This window comes from Saccostrea cucullata, unplaced genomic scaffold, assembly GCF_032062105.1.
Source record: "Saccostrea cucullata isolate Sc308-1 unplaced genomic scaffold, CSIRO_AGI_Scuc_v1 ctg1707, whole genome shotgun sequence".
NCBI classification, from domain to species: domain Eukaryota; kingdom Metazoa; phylum Mollusca; class Bivalvia; order Ostreida; family Ostreidae; genus Saccostrea; species Saccostrea cuccullata.
The window spans coordinates 151,032-167,755 of NW_026923346.1; the positions used below are offsets into that span (position 1 = coordinate 151,032).

General features: G+C 32.8%; 1 protein-coding gene across 1 annotated transcript in view; it reads right to left on the reverse strand.

The window, feature by feature from the left end:
- Positions 1-16,724, reverse strand: part of LOC134263797 (zinc finger CCHC domain-containing protein 8-like) — an 88,335-nt gene that overhangs the window by 39,181 nt on the left and 32,430 nt on the right. Inside the window, exon 5 of the mRNA XM_062746179.1 lies at positions 6,287-6,357. Within this exon, the coding sequence (XP_062602163.1) occupies positions 6,287-6,357 (71 nt within the window). The remainder of the gene's footprint in view (positions 1-6,286; positions 6,358-16,724) is intronic.

Below are 16,724 nucleotides of genomic sequence, written 5' to 3' on the forward strand. Positions count from 1 at the left end.
GTTCAGTATGTAAAGCGTGCTATACACACAGCACCGCGAGTGGAGACGAGTAGTGAAATAATGTTCTTTTTCCAATTAACGGTTCATCAAAATAATTTTACCATGTGAAAACGATGGTATCGTTTCCAGAAAATTTGATATTGTAAATTGTTAGTCCATCCTGTGCTTTTTTGTAATCTCAACTAGGCTACAGACTTTCAGCAATTGATTAAAATGTAAATGTGATGTTTTTTTAATGAATTTTTAGTCAGTTTTCTTTGATGAACTACACAACTGTTTGTAAGCAACTTGTAAATAGAAATTTCGTAACAATAATATGTACATGTATTATTGTTTTTGTAAAGTTTTAGTCAATGAAATTGATGAACTTCAAGTATTAATTTCAAAGCACACATGATTTTATATAGTCTAAGAATAATTTGTTGATTTAATGTCAAGACATAAAAAGTAAAGTGAAATACTTATTCTTTTGAATAGTTTTATAATTTATCATGTAACAGTTGATTCAATGTCAAGACAGAAAATGAAATAAAATACTTTTAAAAAATATTTTTATAATTTATCATAATATCGAGATACGTATCGCATCGTGCTAATATATCGAGATACGTATCGTATCGCAAGATCTGTGTATCGTCCCACCCCTAGGGTAAAATGCGTCCGCCGTCACTTACGGTCATCACAGAAAGTTATAAAAAAAATTGAAAATGATTTTTGTAAATGTTATTAAGACTATAATTGTCTAAAGTAATGTCAAGAATCTTGGTAAGTTACACCTCCGGCCGTTTGTTTTCCTGAAATCATTTAAGGTACATTGATACTCTGATAAGAGAGATAACTCTTAATGACACAAATCTCTATTGTTCCTTTATAAATTTGTCAACTTGAAATGCCTGTAAAGTCAAAGAATGACTGCGCTTAAGATATAAGAGTTGGATCCCAATGTTTTGCACAAAATAAAATTCCAAAAATCATTGAATTTATGTATTATAGGTATTAAACAATATCTTAAGAGGTGGTTTTGGTATATTATATTACATGAAAGTATTAAATAATGCCGAGTGACACTAGCTTTTGAGACGGGGGTCTAACAGTTTTGTCTCATTTCTATTGTTATTCATATGCATACCGGTTTCCAATGACTTTGTTTACATCAAGTCGGAACTTGGCCATTTTTCTTATTTGCACAGAATGTGTACTTTAACTTAAACTTATACATATCCAAAGGACAAAGTTGGCCAAGTTGCAGCTCATATCTAATTTTTAAAAAATGTCCCCAAACTAGGGTCAAGATAGCTACTAAATCACACCGGTCACCGAGCAACGATGTGATATTATAACCACCTTGCAACTGTGACCAGACGGCAAAGTAATCAATCGCTAACGCTTTCATTGAAAATTTCATTGTGTTATAAGTCTACTGCATGTTGTGACTGTATCGTTTACTTCCAACATCAAACTATTTTTCTGTTTAAAATTTTAAAAGGGTTTGAAGATAATATGTCTCTTATTTAACTTTATGCTTTTCATTAGGGGTGTTTTGAAAGAATTCTGGTATTGAAAGTGTCATTAGTAAGTACATGTATAGGCTTATGTCGCATTTATTATTTGGATATAATAAATCCCTTAACATTAGAATAATATAAAATATGGATAATTTTTGTTGCTTAATAAAAGCGCCACACGCGTTTAATTTTGTATTGAAATCCTTTGGCTATCGTTACACCGACGCGGGTTTTGATCGCGGTGCTACCGAGACCGTGTTTACACCGCGGCGGGGCCAACCGTTATTCTTAAAGATGTTCTTACCTGTAAAGTATTGTCGATTTTAATCGTGTCGAAATATTGGTCAGGGGGGGGGGGATTGCTATCACATTGATATTATAGATTTATACCATTACATGGATTCTTTAAAAATTCATTTTTTAAGTTTTATCAAATAACATCTTTTTTTTCTGTACCAATAGTCACTCAAAATTAATTAATTCTCAAACACGTCTGTTAACAGTAATACATGTACAGTATAGGATGAAATAAAGTGAATAATTTATTGAATATATTAACTTAAAGTTATTTTCAAAATCAATAATGCCACCCCAAATGATCTTCAAATTGCTAAAAAGGTATAATTAATTAACCCTAAAGAATGCCGTGATATCGCTTCTCTTTATATGCACTGGTGTAATCCGGTGTTCACAATTAGCCCGTGCAGTTGCAGTTACATGTAGCTATGTGTTTATTTATCTGCGAGATTATATCAGTCATTTGGTTTCATTTAGAAAACTATCGTTACTTCTGTATAAATATCTTTTATACAATAATAGCATGAAAAACGATGATAGATAGTGATACATAATTACAATTAAATTTTAACAAAACACGCGTAAGTGTAGGAATACCGTTGTTCCATTATTATGCGCTACACTGTAAGACTATGAACTAAATATCGACGATTTTTATTTGTTTTTTGTTTTTTGTTTTTTTTTTTTGAGTGTTTTTTTTTTTTTTTTTTTTGGGGGGGGGGGGGTTATTGCAAATAAAATAATCACAGGTCAATCTATTCAGAATATCAATAATATCATAGCTAGTATTTGAATGTATTTCTATTTTCTGATTTCTTGTGCAAAATTACTAAAATCATGTCAATGAACATAAACAAATTTCAGATTTCTCCGATTCAAATAAAACACAAACACAAATATGGGCCCTTAAAATATCTGAACACACAACACAGAAATTAATTTATTTTAATCAGCAAGTTGCCAAGCTTCAAGCTTTCAGATGTCTGTGTTACTGTTCGGTTTTCCTCAGGTAAGTTTGGTGTGGATTGGAGCTTACTCGAAGCGGATGAGAAGCCCCGAGGGAACGACGCTGTCTAGCTAGTGTACATACTACCTATATACACAGGATGTTACCTGAGTGTATAACCTGTATGCGTTCCTACGACATTGTAAAACGAAGCCGTTTTTTTTCATGTGTAGCTCATGGATTGAAATGCATTAAATAAAGAATTCAATGTTTTTGTTGCAGACAGAATCCTTTTTAAATTTTTTGTTTCAAATAAATATTTTCAATAATTCGACAATTTTAATATACTGTGTTTTTCTTAATCAAATCTTATAACAAAATTACATTTTTTTTTTTTTACCACCAAAATCTGTCGTTGTAATCTGGCGACAAAAAGGGAAGTAATTCAAATTACATGTCATGTACATATGCTAAACGAAAGAAGAAAGTCGATCATAAACAAGTCTCTCGATAAATAACAATAAAACTTAGACAAAATCCACAAATGGTCAATAAACTGATAAATCAGCGGTAGTTTTATTCGCTAGACTTAAGAAATTGATAATATACTGATCAAAAAGGAGGAAAAACGATCATGCACGTGCCTTAATATTGTGATAACTCTCTCTCTCTCTTTCTCTCTACTAACTGGTACAGATATAAACAGACACGAAATAACATAGCAGTTGATCATTATATGATTTAATTAATATCAAATACTTCATTAATTTGTTTTAAAAGTTTGCTTTTTTTACTTTAATTCTTTTTACACACTCCGTTTAAAAACAACAACAATAATTTGACACAAATTCCAAGGCTAATATCGCATCTAAAAATGATATCGATGAAATAATAATGAAACAATGAATCAAATGTGTTGTTGAATGGCTACACAACGATGTGCACATCCAGCGAGCGTTACCCAAGGTATACTCTAAGACAGGTGTGAAACCCCCAGGGCATGTCGTTTCCTGCTCAGGCACTGCTAATCCCTATACACAGGAAATGATCGCGGCTAATACTTAATACGCAAAGAAACATAATTTGTCAAAGAAAACAAAAATATATGAATTTTTGCATTGAATATTTATTAATATAAACTATAATTTCGTCTGTGAAGTTTATCAATACACCTGCACATCCTATCTTATCTATTGAACACGAAAATCGAGAAATATTAAAATTAAAAAGAAAGACATAGTTTTAAAAAGTAATACATGTGAATATGAAGGTGAAAAACGATATTTTTTCTTGAAAATCTCTTGTATAAAGTTCACGTGCTCAAAGTTAACTCTCGCCATAGAATGCTTTTCGGTCATTTGACAATTTGAGAAAAATGACTGCACATTTATATAAAAGAGGGAAATAAATTAAAGAAAAGTTTTCTTAATTTGCGAAAAAAACATAAACGATGAGAAATAAAGAAGAAAAGAACTTTTTTCTTGATATCTTGGATAAAGAAAATTTAAGTTCACGATCTCTCTCTCTCTCTACATGTAACTGTAAATGCTCGTCATCGGATGTTTTCCGGTAATTTGACACTTTAAGAAAAAGCCTGTACATTTTATATACAATAAATCGAAATTAATTAATAAACAATATGAAGATGTACATTTTTAAAAAGATGTACATCTTTTTTTTCAAATGAATGCTGAAAATCGTTTATCGAAACTTAAACAGTCTGAGTTCAACATTTATTACAGTTTGCATATAATATGAAGATTTAGAAAAAAAAAAAACTAATTAAAATTTCTAGTACATTCTCTGTATTTAATTTTGATTCTTGATAGATTCTTAATAACACAAAATAATTAACCATTGCAAAGACGTAACAATTTAATAAAATTTTCTATTCAATTTCAAATATTGATATGTAATTTTAGAAACAAAAATAAACTTATTTTTTCTTAGTTTAAATTCTATTCATAGCAAAATTAATTAATAAACACACGTTTTTTTTTGTTTGTTTTCTTTTTTTTTTTGTTGAAAACATGGAACTTTGTGCAAATTACAATTAGTGCATGTTATACTGTTACTGGTATTTTTGTTTACGATACTAATTGTCAGTAATTGATCGATGATTTAACCGCGGCGGGGACAGGTAAGTGATGAATTTCCCGCGGAAAAACGCGGTTAAAAAATGTTTAACCTGGAAATATACCGCGTTGTGATTATATGCGGCGAAAAACGCGGGAAATTTTGTTACCTTGCCTGTACTGTAATAATTGTGCACCATAAAATCAACACGATCTCTCTCTCTCTTCTCCATTTCAGTTCGTAGTGCGAAAAAATCATATGTGCTAATGTTTACATTCCACAACTATGCGCTTTACTAGTAAATGTCTCCGCCTATTTGCGTATACCTTAGATTCGAAAGTGGTTCCATTCAAATTTCCGGAATTTAAGGCTTTTACATGTTCTTTTCAATTACATTTTCTGTAATTATAGAAATATGTATGACAAAAAATTCTAGAAATAAATATCAAAAGCATATGCTTGCACATTAATCATAGATTAATTTAGCGATATATTGTTATTTCAAGTTTAAAATGGGTAGCCGAAAAGGTTCCAAATGACGTACTTAAGTGCACTCATTCTTTTGCCCCGCAAAATGATAAAATTGTTTGTATTTTATTTAGCATTTATTTTTTCTTTTGGAAAATTATAAAAGTCCGCAAAAGAAACATTCTATATGAGTAAGCAGAGGGTTTATGAACCTTAAAATATTATATGCGTTTTTTAACATAGATAAAAGCTCATGCAGATAAATAGAGGAGAACGGAAGACCGTTTTTGTTGCTGTAGCAACAAGAGTTTCTAGTTATATCTATTATCTTTATTTTCATCATTTGTAAGGCACTCTGTTGGATTACTGTTTTCTTTTATTTTTTCTATGAAAACATGGACTTTGTGCATTTGTTGCTCTAGTGCATGTTATACTGTTACTGGTATTTTGTATTTAGGTCTCAAGAAGGGTATTGTTGTTTCCTTTCTTCAGACAAACATTAACAATTTTAAGCATTGATTAATAGTTCCCTGTAAAGTTGACTTTATATTAACACAGTAACCATATTCTTTAATCCCACAAATATAGATCTTTAACCCCACAAATATAGATCATTCACCCCACAGTATACCTATTGTTTGAATTCCTAATGAAACCTCTTAAGTCATCATTGTACTTGTAATAACTCCACAAAGCCGGATGATAATCCCGAACCTTCTGTAAAATGCACAATGTACCTCTCAACTGTATACAGACAGACGGATGGACAACAGACAAAATATGATCAGAAAAGCTCACTTGAGCCTTCGGCTCAGGTGAGCTAAAAATTATTTAGTTTTATCAATACATATAATAATGGTATTGCCAAAATATCTCCCCCAAGAAAGTTTTTTTCCCCTATTAATTTGCATAATTAACAGCATGCAAAAATATCCATGTTTACAGTTTGTCCCATGACTTGTCTCATTTTCAGTCTTGGATCAAAGAAACTTACATCTTTAACACATTCCGGTGGATCAACTGTGAATCCTGGGTACTCTATAATCTTCTCAGGGTCAATCTGACCTACAAGTAAATGAATACTATCAAGTGCTCATACTGAGCATGCTGATTGCATAACCAATAGAAAACAAAATCAAAAACCGATGCACTAAATTATGTATCTTAGTGTAGTCTACTACAGTGCCAAGTTATATTGAAATCAGACCAAAACTGCAGGAGGTGTAGCATTTTGAAAGAATTTCACAGAAATTTCTATTTTTAGTAACAATGGCAACATCATTCATCTAAATGAATAACCGATGAATAAAATTATGTATCTTAGTGTAGTTTACTTGTGTGCCAAGTTATACAGTCAAACTTGTTTTAAGAGGCCACCTTTGGGAAGTCTGAAATCTGGCCACTTAAGACAGGTGTCCTCTTATTCCAGTTTGCCCTCGAAATAGCCAGTTGGTCGATAAATATACAACATTAATCACTACAGTTAAATTAATTAATCATATGATTCTACAGGTCAATTTCACAAAGATTTTTATGTGTGTATATATTATTTCATGCTTTTTAAAAAATATGTATTAAAGAATTCCAATTTTTTAAGGTCTAATGCATGTTTCCGCTGCTACATTTCAGGCATACATTCATCAGTGAGCTTTTGTTACATTGAAATATTAAATAAACTATTTCAATAATCATTTGAAGAAATACATGTGCCTTACTATTACCTTTTTGTTAATAAAAAAAATACACAAACAAGAATCAAAAAACAGTTTAATGGTAAATAAAATAAAGATTAGAAATGTATTCAAGTAAGAATACACATGTATGTCAATAAAATACATTTAAAAATTTCACTTTCATATGTTAAAGTAAATGATCAACAGTGTACCCCCCCCCCCCCCCAAATTAATTAATCGACAATAAGTTTACTTGGTGAAGTTTTAAAAGTTTTTATAAAGCTGTAAGAATTCAAAATTTCACAAATAAGATTAACCAGTTGACCAGAAAGGTGTATTTACGCAGTTGAAAATCATTCTACAACACAGGGGCTCGTTTCTCAAAAAGGCCTACGACCAGGCGTAAGATTAGTCTGGACTAAATCAGTGACTATAAACCCGAAAATCGGACTAAGATGCGTTTAGTCAAGACTAAATTTGGGTTTAAATCTAGGCCTGCTCATGAGTAGGCGTAAGTTCGTAGTCTGTACACAACTTGGAAAAATAGGCATTGTCAAGTGTTTTAATCATAAAGAGTTAAAAGAATGATTATTTTATACGTATGATATATACCTACACATGAGATTTTCATGCATATTAGGCCTTCCAAGCCGCTGACCTAGATTGCTTGTCGAATTTGCATTCAGATAGTTTGAGCAAGGTACCTATTCATAGACATGTACATAATTATATGATATGCGAAAAATCGGAAATATATATCGTATATTGTATTATGTAGGTAAATAGAAAAGTAGTCAAATCCATTTAGGATGCAGACTTTTTTTTCGCAAACGGTGAGATGAACTAGAAATGTGTAACTAAGAATTTTAAATTCAAGTTATGTAGGAATTTAAGAAGTGACAGAATCTTTTTAAATGCAGGTATGCCTTGTGTGTGTGTGTGTGGGGGGGGGGGGGGCAGGGGCTGCAACCCTCCCGTTATTTTGCAGTAACGTTTTCCGTTTAAAAAAATTTATAATTTCATAGACTGATCTCCACTTTCAGTATTTCTCTTCTCGTCCGAGTATTTTGGTTACTCAATTACTCGTCCCCCCATCCCCATCCCCATCAACTTTTTGAAAAAAAAATGATGCTAGGTCCCAGAAGATTTTGTTTTGTTTTGAAATGGATAATGTTTCAATAAAATCCAAAAAAATATTCATTTTTAAAATATATTTTAAGTAATGACAAATATTTGGTAACTATGCAATCAACTAGGTTTATACTCCTTACCTTTGATTAATGCATCTTTAATTTTCCCCTTTAATTTCATGTTATTAAATATATATTCAATAAAACATAACAAGAGGCCCATGGGCCTTACATGTCACCTGATTATCGTGTAACAACTTTCCAACAATTGAATTTGGTTTGTGTTTTAAACCAGAGGCCATGAAATTCCCAATTTTGAAAGAGGCATTGCTTATCATAATTATACACTTAGCTTGCTTACTCTAGTTACTTAATACCCAGAGATAGATCAAAGTAACAAAGAAAAAATGCACTTCCATTTTATAACCAGTTGTGCACCCCATCCCCAAAGGAACCCCTGACCCTGGGGCCACTTATTTCAAAATTTTGAAAATTTTATTTCATCATAAATGGTTGATTGATACTAAAGAACAGATTTCAAAGCATTAATTTATTTTCAGACTATGTACCCCCCTACCCCTTACCCAGGGGGCATGAAATTAACCATTTTGATAGAGGCACCTTTTTTCATCATAAATATATATACTTAGATCATTGGCATAATACTCAGGTGCAAAGGAAAAGGTTTTCAAAGAATTAAAGTATTTTCATTATAAAATCAAAAGACCCCACTTACACAAAATCGATAAACCCCTGACACAGCTAGTGGCCATGAAATTTACAAATCAGGTTGAGGCACTCTTGCTCATTATAACTATATACTAATTTAGTTTATTTAATACCCAGGAGCAGAGAGGAAGATTTTAAAAGAATTAATGTTTTTTCACTATATAATCATTGAAGCCCCACCCTAACACCAGAACCCCTGATCCTGGGGCCATAAAATTTACAATTTTGGAAGAGGCACTCTTACTCATCATAACTATGTACTTAGTTAGTTTATTTAATACCCAGGAGCAGAGAAGAAGATTTTCAAAGAATAAATGCATTTTCACTATATAATCAATAGAGCCGTGCCCTTACACTAGAGCCCCTGACCGTAGGGCCATAAAATTCACAATTTTGAAAAAGGCAATCTTGCTTATCATAACTATATTAATGTACTTAGTTAGTTTATTTAATACCTAGGAGCAGAGAAGAAGATTTTCAAAGAATAAATGCATTTTCACTATATATTCAATAGAGCCGTGCCTTTACACTAGAACCCCTGACCGTAGGGCCATAAAATTCACAATTCTGAAAAAGGCAATCTTGCTTATCATAATTATGTACTTAGTTAGTTTATTTAATACCCAGGAGCAGAGAAGAAGATTTTCAAAGAAATAATGCATTTTCACTACATAATTTATATAGCCCAACCCTAGCACTAGAACCCCTGACCCTGGGGCCATGAATTTCACAATTTTGGTAGAGGACTCAATGCTCATTACATTCATACCAACAGTTTGACTGTTTAATGTCCACGAGTAGAGAAGAAGATTTTAAAAGATTTCAGTAATTTTAGTTGTTTTGGCCCCACCCCTCAGGCCCCAGGGGGGTGGGGACCATAAAATTCATAATTTATGTTCTCCTTCACTCATAGATGCTGTGTACCAATTTTGGTTGAAATTGGTTCGGTGGTTTCAGAGAAGAAACTGAAAATGTTCAAATGTTAACACACGACGCATGACACACAACACACGACGACAGACGAAAACGGATAGCAATAGGTCACCTGATTGACTCAGGTGACCTAAAAATTTGAATTTGTAAAATGTTCCAGTATTATACTGAAAGTATTCTGCTCATAAGACAGAAATTTCTATTTCTAGTAATCACAGCAACACCGTTCACCGAAATCAAAAATCGATACACAGAATTATGTATCTTAGTGTAGTCTACTTGTGTGCCAAGTTATATTGAAATCAGACCAAAACTGTAGGAAGAGTAGCATTTTGAAAGAATTTCACAGAAATTTCTATTTTTAGTAACCACGGCAATACCTTTCATCGAAATCAAAAACCGATATACAGAATTATGTATCTTAGTGTAGTCTACTTGTGTGCCAAATTATATTGAAATCAGACCAAAACTGTAGGAGGAGTAGCATTTTAATAATAATAAATAATGATTGTTTTTATATAGCGCTTTTCTAGCATAAATGCTACTCAAAGCGCTTTACAATACATTATTACCCCAGCAGACCTTAACAATCCAGAATCTCTCTCAGTGCAAGCTGCCGTTAACAGCGCTAGAACACTAACATTCTGACAATATCTTTCACTGTCTATAGCCAGGTACCCCTTTTACACTTGGGTGGAGTGAGGAAATTTGTGTAAAGTGCCTTTCCCAAGGACACAACGTCGGCTTGTCGTGGCCAGGATTCGAACTCACAACCTTTCGGTTTGGAGTCCGGCACCTTAACCACTGGACTACCGACGCCACCAAGAATTTCACAGAAATTTTTATTTCTAGTAACCACGGCAACATTGTTCATCGAAATCAAAAACCGATACACACAATTATGTATCTTGGTGTAGTCTACTTGTGTGCCAAGTTATATTGAAATCAGACCAAAACTGTAGGAGGAATAGCATTTTGAAAAATTGTTTACAGACAGATGGACGGACAGACAGACAGAAAGACAGCTAGACCGATGCATTACTATCGCATAAGCTCTTCTGGTCTCTGACCAGTAGAACTAAAAACTATGTATGAGTATGAAAATCACGACTTGTTAATATCTTTATGTCTAAATTACATCTACAAGAAACATCCTGTATCTATCAAAAAAAAAATTTGTGTGAACATATTCTCAATAGAAATTGAAAAAGAATGGCTAGATTTAAGGAAAAGGTGATGTTGTAATTTGTACCTTTCCCGATCTAAATAAATCTGATTTGAAAATATTCAAATGGAAATATTTCATTTCTTGCCTGTAATATGGTTCACAAAAATTCGATTTAAAACTAATTAAGCTTTTGCAAGCCATTATGGAGAATGCCTGTGCTAGAATGCAAGTGCTGTATATATATATGTGTTTCTACTTTCTACACGGACTATGTAAATTATCTTATCGATATCAATGTTGTTTTTAACATACTGAATTACAGGTAATTTTTACTGCTGTAAATTTTTATGAATTCGGCTGAAATGGGGTGATTTAATTTTTTACGCGTTAAATTTTTACGAATTGAGCAAGTCCGTAAAAATTAAAATCACCAGAGGTGAAATTCCAGATCAATGTTTTAACATTTTGAATGCGTTTACATACAAGCATGTTTTAAATGTGTCTGAACAACCCGTTGTGAAAATAAAAACAAAAATGTTCCAGTGATAAAACAAGTGTCAATTCATGATATGATGATATGTTTATTCATTTAAATACCTTTATATTTCACAGGCCGAGCATTTATTCCTGTTTTGATTTATACACATGTCTAGTATAATTATTGTTGCGCACCACGTGCCTGTCTTCATTTTAATTGAAACAAAGAGAGATAACTCAAACCATCATGATTAAGTTGACAGAATTACATGGTACACGGATTAGAGTGTACTAAAATGTCGATGTTTTTACTGGAAGCAAATTAAAAAGAAGGAAGGGTAATTCAATTCTTGAAAAACGGATAAAATTTGAAGACTTCAGTTTGCAATAATTAAGCCATTATCATAAATTATGGGTCCCATAAGAGTAACCAGATAATCGACGATGCTTGTATAATTTGTGCATTGAGATTTACTTGTTTAATCCTGTTTGATGATCAATTAAAAAGTCCTCAAAAATACCAACAGTTGTCAGTACTAATTCTATATCCTCCAGGTGCTTAACTAAATGGCAGTAATAACACTGAAATACTCTGATACATGTAATTTCCATGTTAAAAATTTAAGTGATGCATTTTTTACTTCTGTTAAATTTTACGCGTTTAAATTTAATGGATTTATAAAACTCGTAAAAATTAGCAGCATGTAAAAAATACCCGTTGTACGGTATTTTATTGCATAACTTAAAGATCCAATTTTTTTACCGTACGGTTACCTGAGGAGGGGGAGTGGTCGAAGTAACAGTGGTGTTATTTACCTGGAGACCCCCAATACCCAAGATGTCAAAAATCTGTGTATACGTAGCAGAACACAGGCAGTCTGTGTTTGGTAATCAGGGTCAACATCACATGTTTTGTGTCTGGTTTTGAGTGAAACTACGTAAAATAATTATTTTAATATGAAATTTATTTGTAAACTAAACGCATTCATCGTAATCATGGTAATGTTTTGAAGGAAAAAAATAAGATACATGTATATCGTTTTAGAAAATGTTTTCCTTACATAAAAGAAAAAATCACGAGTAAAAACTACAAATCAATAATATTTATCTTTTTTAATCTTCAATAAAAGAAATCACTTGATTAAACAAGAGGCCCATGGGCCACATCGCTCATCCGAGCATTGTGGCTATGAAAAAGTAGTAATTGGTTTACTATTGAAAAGTTTAAATCCAAAAGTTTGGCCCCGCCCTACCCCCGGGGGTCATGATTTGAACAAACTTGAATCTACACTACCTGAGGATGCTTCCATATAAATATGAGCAATTATGGCTTTGCTGTTCTTGAGAAGAAGATTTTTAAAGAGTTTTCCTATATATTTCTATATAAAACTTTGGTCAGCCATTGTGGCCCCGCCCTACCCCCCAGGGTCATTATTTGAACAAATGTGAATCTACACTACCTGGGGATGCTTCCATATAAATATGAGCAATTATGGCTTTGCTGTTCTTGAGAAGAAGATTTTTAAAGAATTTTCATATATGTTTCTATATAAAACTTTGGTGGGCCATTGTGGCCTCGCCCTACCCCTGGGGGTCATGATTTGAACAAACTTGAATCTACACTACCTGGGGATGCTTCCATATTAATATGAGCAATTATGGCTTTGCTGTTCTGAAGAAGAAAATTTTTAAAGAATTTTCATATATATTTCTATATAAAACTTTGGTCGGCCATTGTGGCCCCGCCCTACCCCCGGGGGTCATGATTTGAACAAATTTGAATATACACTACCTGGGGATGCTTCCATATAAATATGAGCAATTATGCTTTTTTGTTCTTGAGAAGAAGATTTTTAAAGAATTTTCCTATATATTTCTATATAAAACTTTGGTCGGCCATTGTGGCCCCGCCCTACCCCCGGGGGACATGATTTGAACAAACTTGAATCTACACTACCTTAGAATATTTCCCCATAAGTTTCAACTTTCCTGGCACAGTGGTTCTTAAAGACCCAATTTTTTTACCGTACGGTTAACTGAGGAGGGGGAGTGGTCGAAGTAACAGGGTGTTATTTACCTGGAGACCCCCAATACCCAAGATGTCAAAAATCTGTGAATATGTAGCATTACACAGGAAGTCTGTGTTTGGTAATCAGGTCATCATTACATGTTTTGTGTCTGGTTTTGAGTAAAACTACATAAAATAATTATTTTAATCTGAAATTTATTTGTAAACTTAACGAACTCATCATAACCATGATAATAAGATACATGTATATCGTTTTAGAAAATGTTTTCCTTACATAAAAGAAACCAGAAGTCTCTGTCGAGACTGAAGCTCTACTGGTTTGAACTTATAGCAAAGGAAGAGAAAAGTACTTAAGCAGCTGGGATTTGAAACTAAATAGAATAATGATCGTTGATAAAGTCTCTTTATGTTCTTAGTGTAGTCTACTTGTGTGCCAAGTTATACTGAAATCAGACCAAAACTGTAGGAGGAGTAGCATTTTGAAACAATTTTACAGACATTTCTATTTTTAGTAACCACGGCAACACCGTTCATCAAAATTAAAATTCGATACACAGAATTATGTATCTTAGTGTATTCTACTTATGTGCCAAGTTATATTGAAATCAGACCAAAACTGTAGGAGGAGTAGCATTTTGAAACAATTTTACAGATATTTCTATTTTTAGTAACCACAGCAACAATCAAAAACCGATAAACAGAATTATGTATCTTAGTGTATTCTACTTGTTTGCCAAGTTATAATGAAATCAAACCAAAACTGTAGGAGGAGTAGCATTTTGAAAGAATTTCACAGAAATTTCTATTTTTAGTAACCACGGCAACACCGTTCATCGAAATCAAAATTCGATACACAGAATTATGTATCTTAGTGTAGTCTACTTGTGTGCCAAGTTATACTGAAATCAGACCAAAACTGTAGGAGGAGTCGCATTTTGAAACAATTTTACAGACATTTCTATTTTTAGTAACCACGGCAACACCGTTCATCAAAATTAAAATTCGATATACAGAATTATGTATCTTAGTGTATTCTACTTATGTGCCAAGTTATATTGAAATCAGACCAAAACTGTCGGAGGAGTCGCATTTTGAAACAATTTTACAGATATTTCTATTTTTAGTAACCACAGCAACACCGTTCATCGAAATCAAAAACCGATAAACAGAATTATGTATCCTAGTGTATTCTACTTGTGTGCCAAGTTATAATGAAATCAAACCAAAACTGTAGGAGGAGTAGCATTTTGAAAGAATTTCACAGAAATTTCTATTTTTAGTAACCACGGCAACACCGTTCATCAAAATTAAAATTCGATACACAGAATTATGTATCTTAGTGTATTCTACTTGTTTGCCAAGTAATACTGAAATCAGACCAAAACTGTAGGAGGAGTCGCATTTTGAAACAATTTTACAGAAATTTCTATTTTTAGTAACCACGGCAACACCATTCATCAAAATCAAAAACCGATACACAGAATTATGTATCTTAGTGTAGTCTACTTGTGTGCCAAGTTATACTGAAATCAGACCAAAACTGTAGGAGGAGTAGCGTTTTGAAAGAATCTCACAGAAATTTCTATTTTTAGTAACCACGGCAACACCGTTCATCAAAATCAAAAACCGATACACAGAATTATGTATCTTAGTGTAGTCTACTTGTGTGCCAAGTTATATTGAAATTAGACCAAAACTGTAGGAGGAGTAGCATTTTGAAAAATTGTTTACAGACAGACGGACAGACAGACAGACGGACAGACAGACGGACGCCGGACGCATTACTATCGCATAAGCTCTTCTGGTCTCTGACCAGTAGAGCTAAAAATCACGAGTAAAAACTACAAATTAATATTTATCTTTTTTAATCTTCAATGAAAGAAATCACTTGATTAAAAAAAATCTGAATATTGAAATAAAATAAATTATTAATCCACCTATCCGTCGTGCATGTGAACATGCATTTACCGCGATCGGAATGTTTTTTTTCCCCTGGCCAACAATGTTGTCCAAAATATTCCATATTTTTGATTCTTCGTGTGTTAACAAAATTTTATTGTTAGAAAGATTTCTTTTCGGAATTGATCACTATTAATTATCTTCACATTTTCATTACATATATATACAGATGCTTGAGGAAATTCGAGCATTAATTCTGACATCAATTTCTGTACAACATCGTGCGGATTGTAGCCATAGTACAAAATAAAACATCTTTTAAAAACTATGTTATGCCGTTTATTAGTGCTGAATATTTTTCTTATATCCCATTTCTTGAAAAATAATTTAAATCGTCGGACTTCCAATTACGGCAAATAGAGCCGGTTTCTGTGGACGCGGTCTTTTTTCTACAGATAACGTGGACGATATAACACTTACAAGTAACAAACAGCAGTGAAGATAGAAAAGAAATATTTTATAATGTCAATGTTGTAATAATACTAGTATACTTTCAATTATTTTCTTAAATGAATTTCAAACATATTGGAGTTTTCTAACCTGCGTGTATACTATGCGGGTATATGAAAGAGTTTGACGCGTGACCAGGTAATTGTTTTCAAAACATGCAAACTCAGATTATCAGGAAGCACGGGTAGCTGAGCTGTCAATCAAATCAGAAGCTATTGTTTTCCTTATGATTGACAGGCGGTAAATTATTGATCTTGAATCAGGTAGATTTTGGGGGCGTTAACATAAAATTGGGTGTTTAAGAAGAAGATTTTTAAAACATACCACCAAATTTTCACTAATTCTCAATTATCTCCCCTTGAATAAGGGCATGGCCCTTTATTTGAACAAACTTGAATCCCCTTCACCCAAGGATGCTTTGTGGCAAGTTTGGTCGAAATTAGCCCAGCGGTTCTTGAGAAGAAGTCAAAAATGTGAAAAGTTTACAGACAGACAGACAGACAGACGGACAGACGGACGGACGGACAGACAGACGGACGCCGGACAAAATGTGATCAGAAAAGCTCACTTGAGCCTTCGACTCAGGTGAGCTAAAAAGTCTAAATATTGAAATAAAAAGAAAAATTATTAATCCAACTATTCGTAATGTGCATGTGAACATGCATTTACCGTGATCGGAATGTTTTTTATTTTTTTCTGGCCAACAATGTTGTCCAAAATATTCCATATTTTTTATTCTTCGTGTGTTGACAAAATTTTATTGTTAGAAAGATTTCTTTTCAGAATCGATCACTATTAATTATCTTCACATTTTCATTACGTATCTATACAGACGCTAGAGGAAATTCGAGATTTAATTCTGACATCAGTTTATGCACAACATC